Source organism: Bicyclus anynana, chromosome 1 (genome assembly GCF_947172395.1).
Source record: "Bicyclus anynana chromosome 1, ilBicAnyn1.1, whole genome shotgun sequence".
NCBI lineage: Eukaryota > Metazoa > Arthropoda > Insecta > Lepidoptera > Nymphalidae > Bicyclus > Bicyclus anynana.
In genome coordinates, this window is record NC_069083.1 from 505,610 (window position 1) to 527,079 (window position 21,470).

Below are 21,470 nucleotides of genomic sequence, written 5' to 3' on the forward strand. Positions count from 1 at the left end.
CATGGCACGACAGCGTACCAACATAACAATCAGTGTTAGTTAGTCCAGGATATTATAATCTATTTCTGTTCCAAATCTCAGCTAAATCGCTTCAGTAGTCGCGGCGTTAAAAAGTATCAAACATCCACGCAAACTCTCGCGGATACAATAATACTCATAGGATTTCTGTTGAAGTGTTTGTCTGTGATTCCAAGAAAACTGAATTTTCTCAAATAGACGCAACACTGAAAAACAATTTTTATAATTTTTGTCTGTCTGTCTGTCCGGGCTAATCTCTGGAACGGCTGAACCAATTTAAACAGAACTTTCAGTGGTAGATAGAGGAAGTTATTGAGCAACTTTATGGGCTATCTCACAACACATAACTCCCGAGGAATTTATAAAAATCTGAATTTCACGCTAACGAAGTCGCAGGCATCTGCTAGTTTAGTTTAGGTATTTATTAGGCATCGTCGATTTAAACTTTATAAAATAAAAATACCAAAAACCCGTAATGATGTTTCCTGAAAACTTTAAACTCTACCGAATGAATCTGTCTCTTATCTTACAGTCTTGCATGTTACGGATCGTTATTTCGAATCTCGAATAATAATAAAAATGATCATGGAGGTTACTTTAACATTAATAAAAAATAAATAATAACACAGATAACGCAAGATAAATACTTTAATTACATTCAGTTGACTGCCATCTAGTGTGATATTAAAGGACTGCAATATGTAACTACAGTATATCAATTTCGCTATTCGTTAACAGAGGGCAGAGTTAATTTATTTGTTGTAATAATTTGTTTATTAGGTACGCTACGCACACTGCGTACAATGTAGAGTGAGTGAAAAGCGTTTTAGCTGAATTAAAATTAGCATCAAGTAATAATTACAACATAAAATAATTTGTTAAGAAGATACGTGAGTATAAAATATCACAGAATAAAATATAGGTAACAATACTTACTATAAAATTAAGAATAGGTACCTACCTAGTTAGACGATGAACCAATATAATTAAATTAGGTAATTAATTATTACCTATTATTATAATTATTAGGTAAGTATATCAATAAACAACAGATATTAAAGATAAATATAAACAACTTATCCTCATAACACCTATTTTATATTGATAACCCATTGTTTTCTCATATATTTCTTTCTTCAATTAATTATCATAGAACAGGAAATCCTGAAAAATAAAGCATTATCTTAGATTATAATAATAAGTAATTGGTCTCGCTTTGCTAGAGGCATAATAGGTATCCTAAACTATGAGAAACTCAAAGGAAGGAAAGATAGACCAAACAAACTGTGCACCGATGACATCGCAAAAACCGCCGGAAAGCAGTGGATGAACACAGCAAAGGAAAGGGAGTCACGGACGAGGATGGAGGACCGTGGAGACCTTTATCTGAGAAGGGGCTCTTATTTCGGGAATATTTCAACAACTTACTAACCAGCTCGAGAGCCAGTCATCCGCCGGCGCGCGCGACATGCCGCCCAGCGCTCGCGGTGGCGCCGTTAGATACTCACAATGAGGAAGCACGTGGCGATGATCGCCGCCTTGTAGCGCACGTCCAGCTCGAGCGGGAAGCGGATAGCGAAACTGTCGCGGTCACCCGCCGGCGCGCGCGACATGCCGCCCAGCGCTCGCGGTGGCGCCGTTAGATACTCACAATGAGGAAGCACGTGGCGATGATCGCCGCCTTGTAGCGCACGTCCAGCTCGAGCGGGAAGCGGATAGCGAAACTGTCGCGGTCACCCGCCGGCGCGCGCGACATGCCGCCCAGCGCTCGCGGTGGCGCCGTTAGATACTCACAATGAGGAAGCACGTGGCGATGATCGCCGCCTTGTAGCGCACGTCCAGCTCGAGCGGGAAGCGGATAGCGAAACTGTCGCGGTCACCCGCCGGCGCGCGCGACATGCCGCCCAGCGCTCGCGGTGGCGCCGTTAGATACTCACAATGAGGAAGCACGTGGCGATGATCGCCGCCTTGTAGCGCACGTCCAGCTCGAGCAGGAAGCGGATGGCGAAACTGTCGCGGTCATCCGCCGGCGCGTGCGACATGCCGCCCAGCGCTCGCGGTGGCGCCGTTAGATACTCACAATGAGGAAGCACGTGGCGATGATCGCCGCCTTGTAGCGCACGTCCAGCTCGAGCGGGAAGCGGATGGCGAAGCTGTCGCGGTCACCCGCCGGCGCGCGCGACATGCCGCTCCAGCGCTTGCTGATGTCGCCGATGCGCTTCTTGTCGCTCGTATACAACTGGAAAATTACAGTACATACGTTTTACGTATACAGTAGGTACATTTCAAATGGCTTAGTTATGTGTTTTTAGTCAAACAGGTAGATATGTATCAGCAAGCGATTTGGCCAAGTAAGTCCGTCGATTGAATAATCCGTACCCATCCAAGGAAGCATGCTACGAGTTGATACCGGTTTGACTGCATGCACTAAATTATGTAAAATAATCGTGACCCCAGGACGTCTTGAACTGAAGTCACACATGACACACAGGTTTCCACGGACTAACGAACAGAGGAAGAAGAGATAACAGAAATAAAATAAAGCTTACCTCAAAGTTGCACTCAGCGGAGATGGAGACGGGCCCCTTGACGCGCACGACGGGCCGGTCGGCGGAGTCGTTGATGAGCAGCACCGGCTTGAGGAAGGTCACCTCCTTGCGCACCACGGCGGCCGGCAGCCCGCACACGCTCACGTCCATCTTGTCCGCGCCCACCGAGTACGGCCGCCGCAGCTTCATCACCTGCCGACCGGGGGCGATCGCCTAGTTATACTCAGTACTCTGTATTTGAACACCACCTAACAAAGGTACAAATATTAAACGTAGAACAGAAGAACACAAAAGAGACATTATCACTTCGTAGTAATCTCAATCTCAACCATTGGTTGACGTTGAACTTTTCTGTTTGTATACTACTTCCGTCACTATGAAATAGTCTCACGCATGTGTATAAGTTACCAAAATTTCTATATGTATAATCACAGGCCGGCCATCTAAAAACGCTTTATCTTTATACCCCTATGACAAAAGAACGCGTGGAATGTCGCAACCTCTCGTGAATAATGGATCGAAGGTCCAACAAACTGGCAATCAGTGATGCGCTAGCGAAATATATTGGGAAATGTCATAATTATCATTCTCGTGGCATTAAATATTGTTTACAATACTTGAAACTTATTAAAATTGAAATGCATGGGTATCACAGTAACAGATAAGTTTCAATTAACCTATAAAAATATTCATCAAGAGCTACACATAAACCAAAAGAAGCCATAGGAAATGAAAAGAAAATCTTTCCCAAAAACTCTGCGCTAAAGGATAATACTGAGTTTCTTCAGAGTTGTGTCCAGAATTCAGATTCAAAATCACATGATCACCTGACAAGCGACATTTGGGAAAGAAGTTTTCAACTATTCCTAAGGAAAACAATCAAAGTATTCCCCTCAAAAAGCGGATAGTTTTCTTATTTCAAATACGCCATTTGTTTAGATAGAGTGTTGATGCAAAAAACGTGTTCTGACTGAAAATGGATATCTCGCGTCTTAAATAACAATGCTGAGGAGAGATACTTTTATTTCGCTTTTTTTGTTATTACAGACACCACTTAGATACTACAAGTATAAGCAATGAATATAATATTATATTCTTGCTTCATCAAATTTTAGACGAGCATCTCTCCTCTCTTATAAGAATCAGAACCTTATACGAGATAAAAAGGGGAATTAAGAATTACGTTGTAAACAGACAAATGCAAATATTAGGATGGTGACTTGAACTTTAAAGCGTCCAGAGATATAAATACAAAATTAGAATATCAAGTCATAAAGAGTTCTCAAATGAAAACGTAAGGATAACGATTAGTACCTTCAAGTATTAAAGACGGAGGAGAATCTCCAAGGTCAATCGATTATTAACTTCGCAGAGGCCTCAGTTCTACCCCAGGCGCACATTCGTAACCCTAATACTCGTAAATAAGCGTAGGCCCAGTAATCCCGGAGTAGCGAAAGCCGCCACAATTGCCACCAGTGCGTGCGTATCGCGTAGCGTGTGAATCGGTTAATACGCACCGCACCGAAACACGCGATCATATCAAAAGCTGACCTTTCGGTTAACCCGTAATATACCACAATGCGATTACAGTCATTTACGAGTAAAACTGGACATTCGGCCTGTGGGGTGTGTTTCATAATTCGTAGCTTAGTCTATGTGAAACACCTCTTTACATCATATATAGGTACTCGTATCTATAGTATTCTATACGAGTTATACTCCATAGTAATCTCTGGATATAGTTAACCGATCTTAAAAACTTTTTACTACCAGAAAGCACGATATTTGTGAGTGTCAAAGGCTACATTTTATCCTCGTATTCTCACGGGAACGCCTACACGAACGAACAGCTAGTTTCCAATAAGCAAGATGATTTGGTCCTGATGGGTAATGGGTCATACAAGTGCCCAACAATTTCTTACTTACTTACTTTATCAGCCGATAGACGTCCACTGCTGGACATAGGCCTCTTGCATGGACCTCCAAGCACAACGATCTCGAGCCGCCAGCATCCAGCAGCTCCCTGCAACCCGCTTAATATCCTCGGTCCACCTAGTGGGGGGTCGCCCAACACTGCGCTTTCCGGTGCGGGGTCGCCATTCCAGCACCTTGGGGCCCCAACGTCCATCGGCTCTTCGAACTATGTGGCCCGCCCATTGCCACTTCAGCTTCGCGACTCGCTGAGCTATGTCAGTGACTTTGGTTCGTCTGCGGATCTCCTCATTCCTGATTCGATCACGCAGAGAAACTCCAAGCATAGCTCGCTCCATCGCCCGCTGAGTGACTTTGAGCCTTCTAATAAGGCCCATAGTCAGCGACCAAGTCTCGGATCCGTATGTCATCACTGGCAACACGCACTGATCGAAGACTTTTGTCTTCAAGCACTGAGGAATTTCGGACGAAAAGATGTCGCGGAGTTTCCCGAACGCTGCCCAGCCGAGCTGGATTCGGCGATTCACCTCTTTCTCAAAATTGGACCTACCTAACTGGACTGTGTGTCCTAGGTATATATATTCGTCTACAATTTCGAGCGCAGAGTCCTCAACAATAACTGGGTGGAGCGGTACATGAGTATTAGTCATGATCTTCGTCTTGCTCATGTTCATTTTTAGACCCACACGTTGAGAAACCCTGCTGAGGTCGTTGCGCATGGTATTAAGGTCCTCCAGAGTCTCTGCCATAATGACTACATCATCGGCAAAACGTAGTTGAGTGATGTACTCACCATTGATGTTGATGTCAAATCCGTTCCAGTCCATCGTAAAGACATCTTCCAATGCAGCGGTAAATAGCTTTGGGGAGATCACATCTCCCTGCCGCACTCCTCGCTGCAGTTGGATTGGCCTCGTAGTCTGATCCTGTATACGGACTGACATGGTGGCGCTTTCATACAAACACTTCAACGCTTGAATGTACCTGTAGTCGATCCGGCATCTCTGCAAAGACCTCAGCACAGCCCAAGCTTCCACCGAATCGAAGGCTTTCTCATAGTCCACAAACGCTAAGCAAAGTGGCTGGTTATACTCTTCGGAATTCTGTATAACCTGCCGCAGCGTATGAATGTGGTCTATGGTACTAAAGCCTGCTCGGAAACCGGCTTGTTCGGGAGGCTGGAAGTCGTCAAACCTACGGGCGAGACGATTCGTGATGACTCTCGAGAATAACTTGTAGACATGACTCAACAACGAGATGGGTCTGTAATTCTTCAGTAAGGTATTGTCACCTTTTTTGAAGAACAGAACCACCACGCTCCTGTGCCACGCCTTAGGTGTTGTACCCTCTTGAATGACGGAATTGAACAACCGCTGAAGGACCTTAAGTATCGGTTGTCCACCCGCTTTCAGGAGTTCTGCTGTGATTCCGTCATCACCTGGTGCTTTGTTGTTCTTAAGTTGTCTGAGAGCCATACTAATCTCGTATAGGCTGACGTCCGGGATATCTTCGGTATAGTGTCGGGTCAATTTGGCTCTAGGATCTTTGGCCAAATTGTCAACAGGCTTTTGGGTAGAGGTGTATAACTTCTCGACCTCACTCAAGATCTCAGGCTTAGAAGAAATGATATTGCCCTGATCGGTCTTCAAACGTGTCAATTGTCTTCGTCCAATAGACAGATCTCTCGCGAACACTTTCGAGCCTCGATTGTTCTTGATTGTATCTTTGATACGCTCGGTATTGAAGCGTCGCAAGTCGCATGTCTGCGATTTGGAGATCTGTCTATTAATCTGACGGTATTTTAACGCGTCTGTTGAAGACTGCAATCTCATTTCTTGTCTTTCCTCCATGAGCTTAAGTGTATGGTCCGAGAACTTGTTAGTTCTTTTTGTACGGTGGGTTTTGAAAAACTTGAACCCGACCGTATGGACAGTTTCCACAAGCCTGTTGTTTAGATCGTCCACATCAACGCAATCTGCTAGGCAATCAAAGCGGTTCTGTAATTCCAGTTGAAAGCTCTCGGGGTTTTGGATTTGGGCAGGAGTAGGTCGGAGCGTAGATTTCACAAGTTTGTACCGTTCCAGCTGTAAGTTGATATTCAACGTGCCTCTTACCATTCGGTGATCACTACCGGTTTTGACCCTGTTGATCACAGAGACATCGTTGAATATATGCCGTCTGGTAGACAAGATGAAATCTATCTCATTTTTCGTAGAACCATCGGGGCTCATCCAGGTCCATTTCCTGTGTGGCGGCTTCTTGAAAAAAGAGTTCATCATGAAGAGTCCCTCCTTTTCCATGAAGTCAGCCAACATTTGGCCCCTGTGGTTCCTTTGCCCATAACCAAATTGCCCCACTCTCAACTCTGAACCGCTTCTCATACCTAGCTTTGCATTGAAATCCCCCATCACAACATTGTAATAGGAGTTCGAGGCATGTATGGCTTTTGAGATATCCTCATACAATACCTCTACCACCTCGTCGGAATGTGTCGAGGTCGGCGCGTAAACCTGTATGATCTTCAACGAATACCGTTTGGTAATTCGAAGAACGAGGAACGCTACCCTGCTCGACACACTCTTGACTCGTACAACATTGTTTACGAGGGACTTGTGGACGATAAACCCAACACCACCCTGGGACTGTTGGTCGCCCTCCCGGTAGTATAACAAGTTGCCGGATTCGAGGATTATCGAGTCCTCCCCCTCTCTTCGGACTTCAGATAACCGTATGATATCCCAGCGCAACTTGCTAACCACTTCTTCCAACTCGATCATCTTTTCGTCGGTCCGTAGAGTGCGTGCGTTAAATGTTGCCAGGTCCAGTCGTCGGGGTTGGCAGCGGAATCTCCCCCGGAGATTCTTGACACCCCTTGCCCCGCCGTTACCACGACCGCTGCCGGAGCCGGGAATAGCGGGGCCACCGGGGACTAGGGGCTGTTTGTTTTTGGATTTGTCCATGAAGGTTAATGCCCGTATAATGACCACGCTGGGCATGCGGGTTGGTCATTCGCAGGGCTGAATTTTTCCGCACCGGTGTCGCTGCTGCCCGACACCGGCCTGTGCCATTTATGAAAATCCAGCCAGTTAGGAATGGTTATACCGCCATTGATCGGCCGCCAGAGCCTCGTCGGTCACTCTGCAGGGTGCACCACGAGCAGGTGAGGTTTGCAGTTGGGGAGACTGACTGGTACTAGCCTCCCCCTTACACCCCATTACATAGTAAAAGGAGGAAGGACCAACAATTTCATTTATCTTTATTTTATTCAAACTGGCTTAAAGTTATGACTATTAAGCAGTATTATATATTTTTTTAAAAAAACCTCCTCCTTTTTTAAGTCGGTTTAAAAGCGATCAACCTGGCTGTCCAGCGCGAGAAGCAGCCAATATTCTTGCCACCATTCCACGTAGGCATGATTTGTATAGTTATTAGGATAAATTAGCTTAAGTTCCTTATTGTATTATTTCTTTTACTTTCTTTAATATTCTTTGTGTTCTACATCTTGACAATTTTAAGTGCAATTAATGATTGGTAGATGTAGAACTACAGAATACTTAAAAGTGCAAGGTAGAACTGCAAGGTACAACTGTGAACACGATAATATGACCTCGTTCTTTCTATTCTGCGTACTAACCTCAAGGTCGCTCGTATCGAACACATCTATCTCGAAAGACCTGCTCTTGCCGACCAGCATCCTGTTGAGGAGGCCCGAGTCCTCCTTCGCGTACAGCAGCACCGTGCCCTCTGACGTCAGCACCACGTACTTGTTGTTTGTGTACGCCCCCGTCTTCTCTCGGATCAGCACTCGGTCGATTGTCTTCAGCAACTCTATGCCTAGAAACACAAATACATTAAATTGGCTTTTTTTTCTAATTATGTAATTGTCGTAGGCTTTAATTAGACCTCAGTTAAGTCTCCGGGGATTTTAAGGGATCGAAGAAGCGTCCTGGTGGGGCTCGAAGGCAGAAGCAGAAAAAAAGATGGGCGGCCGAAAAAAAGAGGCCGCATTAGCTTGTAGAGAGCTACATCTATATTGCGCCGCAATCACTCATGGTGTACCGTAATAATTGACAGAACAAACAGATACCAAAAACCATTACTACTAGTAGATTTGCCTTGGGACTAGAATTTTCCCAGAGACGCCATAGTATGACTAGCCACTGCTAAAGAGTAAAACAAAATATAATCTGAAGAAAAGCGCAAGAATCCAGCCGCGTAATCGTATTACTATCACCATCTCGAATTGTCACTAAAAGTTATCGCTCAAGCCTACGGGTATGGACCTCTATTATACGCAAGAATGAATTCACTTCGCTGGGAAATATAATAGTTTTTGAAGTGACGATATTTCATGAATTGTAGTTTCAGTGTTAAGTTTAATTTGTACAAAATAATTATTGTTATGTAAAAGGATAATCCTTTTACTATGTAGTCTGTGGTTGTGTGTAAAATGGATTACCTGAAGTGTATTTTGCAATAAATTAATATTTCCATTAAAGGTTGCAGGTAAATTCTTTAGGCAATAATAGCGAAGAAGCATTTGCCGATAAAATGTAAACCTGTAAACAACTCATAAACTATCAAAATCAGGTCTAGTTTATTTCACCGCATTCCGGGTGAATGGAGTGTGAATTACGGTGGGAATTCGTTCTGTTTCGAAGTTATGAGGTAACGGACAGATAAATAAACAGGCAATCGAGGCGCACCTGCTCGCGGCGGCCACAGAGAGATATGTTTCAATAAATTGCGCGTTGAACGTTTGCACTGTTGTTGTATTGACATTGAGAATAACTAGCGTTGCTATAACTATAACGTTATAGCAACACTCTCTATAGCTTTGAGCTAGCGATAACGAACGAACGAAAACGTGCCTCGATTACAGGTGGTATTAATTAATTATTTATTTTATTGTTGAGGGGAAGTATCAGTGTCATACCAAGTAAGTTCATACCAATAAGAGCGTATTTAAGAACTGGAGCTCAGTTGTATGTGAGGCAGCGTAGACACCGTTACGCTGCCAGTCGCGTTAGTGATTTTGTGCAAGGCTTTGTGTCGTAATTATTAATAATGTTTGTGTGATGTTATTATTGTTTATCATAAATTGTTTAGAATGGACATGGAGAACATGTCGGGCAGGGAAGATGAGTGTTGATGCATTCTAATCCTTAAACCTATTCTCAAAGTCACAAGTCCTGGAACCTGCTCGAGGTGTTTCCTCTACCACAGAATAATGATACAATCACTGTCGCTTTACCCGTCACGTCACACGAAAGTCATCTGTAGTATTACTGTACCAAAAGAATTAGGGTTAGTTTTACATCTGTACAAGGGACAGGTTCACCCTTTTCAGTGTCTGATTTACCTACGACTATCTGACCCATCACCCACCCGTGCGGCGCGGATGACAAATATACTTTAAATTGAGGGTAGCTCTGATTGAGGGTAGGTGCATTAGAATTTACAATATCAGTCTTACCTTTGGATGATTCAGTGGTCGTCATTGTTCTTTTGTGTTTTTTAATCTTTAGAATAATTTAATGTATTCTTCTACGTTATTTATTTTTTACAGTTATTTGGTTTATATATTTCATAAAATTACTAATAAGTTAATTACCCAAAATTGCGATAGGTAAATAAAAAATCAAAAAAGTCAGAAATTTTGCCAAGAAAATTTTGCTATCTACAAAAACAGAAATTAGATTTACTGAAAAAGGTCCAGATGTTCTTTATCCACTTGAAACCCGTGCGTACTTTACGTAGGTATCTACAATCGGCAGATCATGTCGATGTTGCCTTGAGAATTTAACTTTTTAAATAAATAAAACAAACTTTCACAAAGTTTATTTTGATGTAATAAACATGCCACCCGGTTGAGACGATTTGTTTTGCTTCGGTCAAATATTTAGTAATCCGTTACGATTATAGCCGACATCTTTTTTACAGTTTTATAGTTTTTTTACTAATTACAAGCCCACGGTTTCCGTTATGTTGGAACGTTTTAATTAATACACGTGAGCTGCGGCGGAGGAAGGCTGAAGGCGGACTTATGGTGAGTTCTCAAACAGCTGATTTGAACCCTACCCGTACTCAGTTTTCGTAAAAGAAGTGAGACAAAATATGTTCCCTTTTACTAAACTATTAGAGCAAAAGTCTGTGGGAGACAAACGAGTGGTGTTGAAATTAGGAATTCATGAATTTCAGCTCAGCTGCAAATGAACACAATTTTCAGCACATAAAATACACTCTAGGTTTCTAAGGGCTAGGAATAGCTTAAGCTGAAAAGGATAACATTACTTTCAGCTATTTGTAACGTTACGTATATTTGAGCCTACCTACTGCTTACTTGCTTACCTTTTTTACAGAAAAAAACTTTGTTTTTTAAACACTTTTTAAGAAATGGTAATTTATTGACATATGTGTTTAAAATAAATAGTTTTTTTGTAAGACTTAAGTACAAGCTATGTACTTACTAATAACAATTTCCCTGTTGTGTAAGTAGGGAACTAAAGTGGCCCCACACGGCCACAAAGCAATAAAAACTAACAGCGTTTTAACTGCGCGGTATTCCCGACTTAATGAATATAATTAAGTGGTAACAACTACTTGAATTAAATTCCTCTGTTGATTAGTTTTATGCCACTTAATTATGTATCTTTGCTTTTTACACTGTTGTTTGATTAATGAATAATATTAAAAACAAATAAATAAAAACTGTACTTTCAGTTCAGTGATTCAACTATTTGGCTGCGAATAGCAAAGTCTTAGATCGGACTATGGAATATACTACGGCTCTACACGCTGACACCAACGTTGGTCCCAATATGGTCTAACGTACCTATCTATAGATAGCGAATAAGACGTTTATCACCACCACATCCACATGTTGGACGAGTGGTGTTGGGGCCAACGTTGGGCTCAACGTGTGCAACCGGCGTGTGGCGTTAGGATTCTAATAACATTTGGAGATAAAAAATGAAATTTCACTCCGATTTAGAGATAATCAGCTTGTAATAATATTTTAAAAATAAAATAATGTTTCAGCTTCATTTATTCATTGGATATATTGTCATAAGACTATCAAGTATCAACCTAATTATTGTCAAACAATGTAGAGCTGTAACACGACCAAATCTTGTTAATAGGTAGAGGATATACTTGTAAAGAGCACCGACTTGTTTTATAATGGTGCACTTGGGTAGGTAACTTTATTTTTATCAAGTGTTGGTAACAATATTTTAAGACATAAAAATACGTTAACCACAGTGTATTTTTTTAAATATCCTTAATACCTCATAATTAATAATCAGGTGAACGTTTGTTTATACGATAGCAATTACGTAGAGTTCATAGTACAACTGTAAACCGAAATTGTTCCCAATTTTAATGGAAACTAGGTTCTGTGAGGGAGGAAAAGCCTTACTTTGCTTCGCCCTAAGGTGACCGACAGACAGGTGGTAGGACTATCTACCTGATGGTAAGTGTAGCTACGGTTATATGTGACTTAAGACGGAAAAGCGAAAGAAAAACTTGCTCCTCAGTTTTTATGACACATCTATGATTATTGTTTATATATAAAATATCGGCATCAAATTGCAATTATTTGTTTTACCTAAATCTGTTTTACGAGGAAAATATTTTAAGAAATTGAGATAAATTAACAACGAGCACTGAAGAAACCAAAATTTCAATCACTATAAAATGAATATAATGTAACTTTCAGTTAATTAATTAACGTTTTTGTCACAATTCATTGACACAATATACTAGGTGAAGAAAATCCGCGGCAAAACAATTTTCCCGAATACGTCCGCCTCCCCCGCGCGTCTCGAAGTCGACTGGAGTGATTGACGCTTTTCCACTTTTCCAGCAGCGGCCAGTTAAGGCTCACGCTAACTCACGCTAAAGGTATAGTTACACATGCTCATTGCTCATAAATGTCATGCTTATTTATTTCTTATGTTTTCAGTACCTTGGCAATCTGTGTTGTCACATTGAGCCTTTCTGTTATCTATAGTAGGTAGTTAGATGTGGTTCACGCAGAACCATATCAGAACCGTTATAAGGAGGCCCCAATCTTCTTTTATCGTCTTTCACAGCTAATGTAGAAACACTATGCCTTTTTAGTCTTTTATGCGTAATGAGTGACATTTCTTGTGCCTACTAGTTTTAATTAACACCAGTTGACTTGTCTGTTATGTTTTAGCTACTGTATCTAGCAATCTCCTTGTGACTGATTCTTAAGTTAAAATTAATCTCTCAGCTCGGAATTCACACGACAGGTGATTTTTAAATAAACTCAACATGCTTATTGTTCGCAACGTTTCGATAAGCAGGCTACATTATGCTCAAAACTGGCATCCTTTCATGCTAGTAATGATCATGTGTAGCGGCACCTTTTAACTACAAATTGCTGAACTACGCGCATTTGTTATCATTAAGCCAACATTTTGTTCTGTCTACGCTGAATTATTGAGGACTACGACTCTACTTCGTGTCGTAAATCAACAAGTTGTAGTCGAAACAAAAGAATATGTCGACTTTAAGTTAAAGTTGCGTCATTAATGCAATAAATAAATAAATAATAAATAAATATACTTACACAATACACATCACTATCTAGGCCCAAAGTAAGCATACAGAGTAGCTTGTGTTATGGGTGCTAAGATAGTTGATATTATAATATTAATTTACAATGATATTCTACATATAAATATTTATATAATGTATAAATACACACAGACACTGGTAAACACCCATGCTCATCACACAAATATTTTCCAGTTGTGGGAATCGAACCAATGGTTAGTATTATGAGGTTCTGTGGTTCGGATCATGGATCAAGCTCTATTTAATTGGTTTTCTCTTAGATACATAGATAATAGGATTTTCTAACTTGAAATTGCCGGCAACAGTCCAGAGTTTGACGTTGCTGTGTGACACTGTCGAGACTCAGAGGCACATTTATAGTGATCGGCAACGATATTTATATTATCGCTGGTGATCTGTACAAAAACAAGCATTTTTAGCCTAAGGCCTAGTTCGGACTACTTTAGTATTTTAGTCGAGTACGAACAATTTTTTTGCGGTAAATCCAAAAATTGTTCGTACTCTACTAAAATACTAAAGTAGTCAGAGCGGCCTATAAGTGCGACAACCCACAATAGAGGTCTAGTCCGCAGTGGATTGTTTAAAAAATACGTGATGATGATATCAAAGGCACCAGCTGCCATCAAATCGATATGACGACGACTTTAATGTAATGAAAATCTGATGAGTAGATTTTGACATATTAAATGGAAGGTATCTTTGACAAACTTTAGTATGATCGCTTGACTACCAAAAGATCTTACGATCGATTCTCAGCTTCAGGTACTTTAGGAATATATTTTTAAATCACCTGTATGATAGGTACACTTACGAGTACTATGAGCAGAAATAAATCATTAAAATATGCTTTAATAAATTATTAACCCATTTAATTACTGTTATCTCAGTGATCATCCAGGTGAGATCATAGACGTGAAACTCGCCGTCGAATATAATAAAACTCGTAGTCGCTATGTGACCCAAAGTAATTTAGTGTTTGATGTGTGTTTGACGTGGGCGGGGCGTGTCGGGTGACTCGGGGTAATTGCATATGGTAAGAGATAGCCGCACAACGCAGCGACCCCTGGTGACGAGCGTGTTTGCTCGCCCAAACTACGGCGGGCAAACACGACGGGAATGCCCAGGGGTTAGGTCTCTGACATTTTATCCTTCATACGTTCGTGCTTAGTGATAAATGAAGTTTACTTAGATACATACATGGAATAACCATCCCAGTCTATTCGTAGGCAGCAAGGCTGCTTGGCAGCAATGCTTGAGGGAGAGCGGCATTTGGAGGATAGACCTACTTGCTCCATTGCAAAAAAGCGGGCTTAGGATGTTATTGTGTAACGTTTGTCATAATAATGTTAATGGCAATTATAGGGATGACATAACGAGCTCTCCGAAGCACGGGATAACTTTCTGAGAAGACAGAAGAGCTCTCCATTTCATTGCCCGATCAAAGTCTCGAACCCCGGTTACGTGATCCTAAATTATTTGACCAATGAGGCAGTTTATAACCAAAAATATAATGCATCTATATGCATTATATTTTTGGTTTGAAACTGCCTCTAATCTAATTTTATAATCATTAGGTACCTATGTACCTAAAGATTATAAAATTAGTATTAGGTACACTGTACCTTTTCAACTTCATAAGCTGACGGTTCATTTCTGTGAAGGCGATATAGAGATTAGGTTGAAGTCGATAGAAATGAGAATAAATAAATTACACTAATCCCACACGAATGGAAACCATCATAATGATATTTCAATAATCAGCTCTTGAGACTCCATCGATAAGGCATGCTGCAGCCAAATGCGATAGTACGGCCAATTCGAAAATTCACCATATTCTATTTACCTACCTTACTTTTAATGTTTCAAGACATCATTATTTTAAAAGAGTATCAAAGTAATCTAATCTAATTCGAAAAGAATTTCCAAACTCTTCCTTCGATTACCTACTATCAAACTACTACTTAATGTACCACAATGTTAGTGACCACTAACCAACGACATTATTTTGTACCTACCTATAATGTTTGTTTCTCAGCTGTAGCATAGAGCTGAGCAGCGCCCCATTCAGCCGAAGTCTTAGTATTAAATTAGTTAAAGTTAATTGTTTTCTTCGGTATTTCAATTTCTGTTGTTTTTTGGCTGAATAAATGGTTTAATATTATTGTTACTAGTTTATCGCTCTAGTAATAATGCAAGAAAACTGAAACTTTCTTGGTCTGCAACCGTAAGGTAGTTTCTTTCGAGTGATTATTTATTTCTGTTTAGATTTAATCCCAATCCGCAATGCGTGGGCGGGCTCATATAGATTTGTTATGGAGCAATTGATTCGTCTAATATATCAGACGAGATAAAACAGAACTGTTCATAGCGAGGAGTAAATATTATTGTTACTTTTAAACCTACTCTCTATTAGTGAGTATATTTATTCTCTATTAGAGAGGTATTTACAAAATTCGACTACTAATAAGAATAGTAGTCAGTTGGCGAATGTGAGCTTATGAGTTATGTACTTGTACATATGTTTTCTGTGCTTATGGTACGGTAGGTATATACGTACTTAACTACCTTTATTTATTATCCAGCCATAACTACTACCTACCTACTACTACCGACAGATATATATTATATTTTTAACCGACTTCCAAAAAGAAGGAGGTTCTACGTTCGGCTGTATGTAACTATGTTTTTTTTATGTATGTCCAGTGATAATTCCGTCATTTATGGACCAATTTTAAAAATTCTTTTTAGTTTTGAAGGGTTTGATTCCAGGGTGGTCCCATTTTTTTCATGTCAGGATCTGATGATGGAATCCTGGAGAAATTGAGGAAAACTTTCGAAAATTAGTAGAGACGGCTAGTGCGTTTGTTAGTGTTTCCATAAGCTATTTTAAACCACTACAATTTTATGAAGATCTGAAGTTGGTCTGATGATGGGGCCGAAACACAGACAATGGAACTCGTCAACGATTTACAGCAGTTACCTTTTGTTTGGGCTTCATTAATTTGTATTGATAAGAACTTTCCACCTACATGGGTTGTGCCTGTATTAAGGGTCTGGTGGAGAAGACGAAGGGCAGTGAAGAGAACTCCTCGACGGTTCACAGTAGCTACCTTGTGTTTGGACTTTATAAATTTGTATTGATAAGAACTTTCCACCTACATGGGTTGTGCCTGTATTAAGGGTCTGGTGGTGAAGACGAAGGGCAGTGAAGAGAACTCCTCGACGGTTCACAGTAGCTACCTTGTGTTTGGACTTTATAAATTTGTATTGATGAGAACTTTCCACCTAGATGGGTTGTGACTGAATTAAGGGTCTGGTATTGAAGACGAAGAACAATGAAGAGAATTCCTCGACGGTACACACTAGCTACCTTGTGTTTGGACTTGATCAATTTTATATTGATGAGAACTTTCCACCCATATGGGTTGCGACTGCATAAGGGGTCTGGTGAAGAAGACGGAGGAAAGTTAAGACAATTCCTTATTGGCTATGATACCTTTCACGTTTTTATGGGTTTTTATTCATATTACGTGTGGATAAAGGGGGAGTGCAATTTTGTTTATGAGTTATGGAGTATTTTCAAAATTGGGATTGTAGTACTTAAGTACTTATCATAAGAAAATAACGTTTTAGCTAATTGCTTATTATTTTTTGTTCTTTCCCAGTAAATATGCTAACACTAAAAATAAAAAAATAAAACATTTTAATAAAAAAAATGCAACCGACTTCCAACTCAAAAATTAACTTAAACTAAAAAGCAAAAAATAACATCTTGTATATGTGCTACCTTCTGATCAGTTTGAAGGCGGTGCCAATCCAGTGTTGTGTTTAATTAAAGCTGTTTCTGAAAGAACCACCGAAATTTTGTAGTTTAAACGGGTTTAATTAATACATCACTGGCTTTGGTAGATTATATTTTTAGTGGTATGCTAGTACAATCAGGTAGGTAATTTCTAGATACCTATGTACGTAGGTACGTAGGCATGACATTTGTAATATCTGAATAAAACACCTACGTACTTTTTTTAATTTTTTATTTACAAAAAACCAATACTTTACTAATCAACTAAACTAATCAGTCTGCCTCTAACTAAATAGAGTTATGTAGGTACAAAACAAAATATTTCACAATCATTTCACTAGTTGCAACTTTGGACAAGTTTCAAAGCAGAGATCTTTCAAAATATTGCATCATATTGTTTAATACCGAATACAATTGAAGAAAATACCCATGTACATGGTAATATTTATACCCTTAAACATCTAGAATATTCACGAAGATTTCTCTTTGTCACTGTCGCTTCCAGATTTATCCTGGATCGGTATGGTTCGCTCGGCCAGCGGCTCCGCTCTGAACGCGATGAGCCTCAACTTGCCCTTGTCCAGGTGGCACTCCACCCTCTCCGGAGGGAAACCGTCGGGCAGCAGGAAACGCCTCTCGAAATGACTCTTCGTCCACCCACCGTCGCGTTTAATTTCCTTCTTTCCTTCGATCGTGATCTCATTCCCCACTGTCTTCACTTGAATCTGCTCGGGAGTAAAGTTCTGCACGTCCAAATGCACTTCCACTTTCTTCCCGTCTGCTTTTATCTCAGAATCCGAGTAAACACCTTCGATGCCATGCTCATGTTCCACCGGCGTGACTTGACGCATGTACTTCACCGGGTCCCTGAAGAATGGATCCTTCGCGAACACGGCGAATGGGTCTTCCAGCATCCTGGCCACAGGGTCACGGTAAGCCAGATTTCGTAAATGGCGCAGCCAATACGGTACCAATGACATTTTTGTATTTTTACTCGCGCGTTGCTATGAGATCTCACTCATAGGGATGAAACGATACGAGTAAATACAAGTACGTACTCGATACTTTTGCGCCGATACCAAGTACTTTTAGTATCGATACTTTGAAATTAAGAATCGAGTGGGTATCGGTCAAAAGTACTCATATCAGTAAACCAATGTCACTATTTTGTTTTAACATTGATAATTGAAAATTGCATATTTTAAATTGAAATTATTGAAGGCATCCTAGCCTTAGTTTTGTTTGTGTAGTTGGCAAGCTTGTTTGTCTATGCCACTTCGCTTAAATTTAACTAGGAAACGTTTGGAAAAATTAATATTTTTAGGAAGCACTACAAAGACAGGCTTTTTCATAAATGTACTTAACAATAAAGAATACCTAGTACATGTTACGGTTTTTACTTAAAAATTTCCAAAAACGATTCGATACGAGTAAGTATCGATACTTTTCAACTGATACCAAGTAAGAGTCGATACTTGACGACCGATACAGTATCGAGTAAAAGTATCGATACCTCAATGGTATCGTTTCATCCCTACTCACTCAATGGTTTGTTTATTTTCAAATGACGGCGCGATCGCGCTTCTGCGCCGTATTTATACCCGGAGGAAAGCGCTCTCTATCGACGAGAAGTCGCAAGAACTCTCGCGAAAGTTCCAGAGATACGTTCGACGTAAACACATGGAATTTGTGCGCAATAAGCGTGCAGCGACATCTATTGTTGAATAGAAAAGATATTCTTTTGAAAAATATTTAATTTTATCTTTAAGATTTAATGTAATTTAATGTAAGAAAAATTTACTTAATTCTACCAAAACAATCAGATAAAACATTCTTATCTCTAATAAGTGAATAAATTTTAGTGATTGCGAAATATGTGCAGCGCCATCTAGTCTTAAGTAAATTTATTGTATTTTTTTCTACTAATTATAAGAGTTCCATTTTGGTCCCAGTAATATTTTTAATCAATTTATGTAACAAAATTCAAAACCAATAACTACATTTATTATAAATTTTCACTAGCAGACCCAGTCAGGCTTCGCTATTATGCATACTGTGGCTATGACTTATGTGCACTTTCTTCCTATACCTACCCTACACTACCCAACCCTACCTCTACCCTAAACTTCCCCTGAATTCATTTGTTACAAAAAATGTAACAAATGAAGAACTGCTCGACCGATTTTGTGCAAAACTTCACGTCATATCCTACCCATTCTTGAGTTATAAAATCACAACGAAAAGTGGCGTTGATTTTTATGTTATTTACCTACATAGATTTGATGTTTTGTGGTCAGTCAAGCGCCAGATAGCCTCGTGGATATGACCTCTGCCTCCGATTTCGGAGGGTGTGGGTTCGAATCCGGTCCTGGGCATGCACCTCTAACTTTTAACTTTTCATTTTAAGAAATTAAATATCACGTGGCTCAATCGGTGAAGAAAAACATCGTGAGGAAACCTGCATACCAGAGAATTATCTTAATTCTCTGCGTGTGTGAAGTCTGCCAATCCGCATTGGACTAGCGTGATGGACTATTGGCTTAACCCCTCTCATTCTAAGAGAAGACTCGAGCTCAGCAGTGAGCTGAATATGGGTGATGACGAAGCGCCATCTAGTAAGTAGTGCGATTTAAGACCTTGCTTATAATATGCATTGCATAATGTTTACATCATAGCATTGGTGACAGCAGAATCAAGTGAACAGCTCGAAGCTGCCGTTGTTATCAGCTCGAGCAGTTAGCAATTTCAATTTTTAAATATAGGTGATTGTGTTTTTGCACTTATTGGCACGTCACAATCGACGTTCTCTTCCATTGTTCCTATAAAACAAGAAAGCGAGCTGGCAGGAAGCGTGGCGACATTCTATACCTACCTAAAGCAGTCTACAGCTTTGCTTTAGCAGTGAGTGTATGTCTGGCAACTGCTTGACCACACGATGAAATATCACAATATATGTTGCCAACCAACGAATATTTTTGACGGCCTCTGTGGCGCAGTGGTATGCGCGGTGGATTCACAAGACGGAGGTCCTGGGTTCGATCCCCGGCAGGACAGATTGAGATTTTCTTAATTTGTCCAGGTCTGGCTGGTGGGAGGCTTCGACCGTGGCTAGTTACCACCCTACCGGCAAAGACGTACCGCCGAGCGATTTAGCGTTTCGGTGCGATGCCGTGTAGAAACCGAAAGGGGTGTGGATTTTCATCCTCCTCCTAACTAGTTAGCCCGCTTCCTTCTTAGACTGCATCATCACTTACCATCAGGTGAGATTGTAGTCAAAGAATAAAAAAAAAACCACGCCAAGCAGTTGCTGCTCGAGCGGCGTGTACGTCCGTTCAAACTATTTATAGATAATAATGTGGGACTGTGCAACTGCATCTTGGCTTTTCCCCTGTCGGAGCAGGCGAAGGTGCTGTGCACTTTGTTATAACATAGAATACCTAGATTATTTTGGATTTAAATTGTATTGTAGAAATAATGTATTTAGTTAGTTAAAGTCTAAAATTGTTAGCAGAATTACGGAGCGACATTATCACTCTGTGATAAAGCTTCAAAGATTATTTAAAAAAAAAATCTGTAGTTCACAAAGTACCTACACTGAATATAGGATAGTTCACTATGCATTAGCAGCTTGAAGCAATCGTAACTATCCTGACCGCTTCAAGCTGTTGGTGTATGCCCGGCCTAACGACGCGTCTATATGTAATTGATTTCTCGTTTCAGTAGCCTGCCGAAGGTATCTGTACCTGCCATTATTTTTAAATATGCTCGTATTCAAGTAAATCCAGTACCCAACCGGTCCAGTATAATTTTATTTATTTATCTAATAAAGACAGTTTAAGTAAAAATAAAATAAGAATAAAAGCCTGTATTGGGTAGACATACCTCATTTTATAAAAGATGAAAGTCACCATAGGCATAAGCGTAGGCCAATAATTATGGGGGGGTAGGAAGTATTAGATTGATCTAGGGGGGATAGAATTTTAGCCCTAGAATTCAGGGCTACCTCTTTAAAATTCTATTATAGACGCCAAAATTCAAAATATACCTTCGAAGAAAATTCAATAAAATCAGTAAAGTCAATAAACCCGCCCACCCTAGAAAATAATAAGCCAAAGACCATAGGCCATAGCTAAGGTAAGAATCTTGTGTAGCTATTACGTTTTGATCCTGACGGTTTGGCTTGGCTAAATATAAAACTTTAGCCAAGGGTTGCCATGTTGGGAAAAATGTTTCTGTTAACTGAGAACCTGAAAACCTGCTACCTCCCAAAACCACCACGGTCCATTCGCTATAGTTACCTTCCGTACTTACCCGTGGTATGCGCAATGCGCTTACAAACTTTTAGCTTTTAATAAATGAGGAAGGTCTGGCAAACACGGCTCTAGCTAAAAACGTAAGTAATGTAGTGAGTCAGGGTTTGACGTTAGACCTCATGTCGTGATTCTCTAATTGGAAAAGGCAATAATATGAAAATATCCTCTAGAGTTATTTAAGAATATAAGGAAAACCGCGGAAAATATTTTTTATTGGAGTATATTTTTTATATAGAATTTACAGCGTGA

The 21,470-nt window shown here is 40.3% G+C and overlaps 2 protein-coding genes and 1 long non-coding RNA gene across 3 annotated transcripts; all 3 read right to left on the reverse strand.

Moving 5' to 3' along the window:
- Positions 1 to 648: 648 nt before the first annotated feature.
- Positions 649 to 1,636, reverse strand: LOC128198405 (uncharacterized). The gene is made up of 2 exons (XR_008251123.1): positions 1,527 to 1,636; positions 649 to 1,182 (listed from the first exon to the last, which is right to left on the reverse strand). It is a non-coding gene; the product is annotated as an uncharacterized LOC128198405 (long non-coding RNA).
- A 435-nt stretch (positions 1,637 to 2,071) lies between these two features.
- LOC112049913 (phospholipid scramblase 1-like) lies at positions 2,072 to 12,316 on the reverse strand. The gene is made up of 4 exons (XM_052883809.1): positions 9,976 to 12,316; positions 8,134 to 8,333; positions 2,568 to 2,759; positions 2,072 to 2,257 (listed from the first exon to the last, which is right to left on the reverse strand). Exons 1-4 carry the CDS (start codon positions 9,998 to 10,000, stop codon positions 2,087 to 2,089), a joined length of 588 nt encoding a protein of 195 aa, XP_052739769.1. The 5' UTR covers positions 10,001 to 12,316; the 3' UTR covers positions 2,072 to 2,086.
- A 4,790-nt stretch (positions 12,317 to 17,106) lies between these two features.
- On the reverse strand, positions 17,107 to 18,239 carry LOC112049908 (heat shock protein Hsp-12.2-like). The gene has a single exon (XM_024087971.2). It carries the CDS (start codon positions 17,886 to 17,888, stop codon positions 17,379 to 17,381), a length of 510 nt encoding a protein of 169 aa, XP_023943739.1. The 5' UTR covers positions 17,889 to 18,239; the 3' UTR covers positions 17,107 to 17,378.
- Between the last annotated feature and the right edge of the window lie 3,231 nt (positions 18,240 to 21,470).

Coding starts and splice junctions, on each gene's coding strand:
- LOC112049913 (XM_052883809.1), bottom strand. CDS start 10,000: ATGACGACCACTGAATCATCCAAAG. Junction 8,334..9,975: donor GACCACTGAATCATCCAAAG/GTAAGACTGATA, acceptor TTGTGTTTCTAG/GCATAGAGTTGCTGAAGACA. Junction 2,258..2,567: donor CCGCTGAGTGCAACTTTGAG/GTAAGCTTTATT, acceptor GTAATTTTCCAG/TTGTATACGAGCGACAAGAA.
- LOC112049908 (XM_024087971.2), bottom strand. CDS start 17,888: ATGTCATTGGTACCGTATTGGCTGCGCCATTTACGAAATCTGGCTTAC.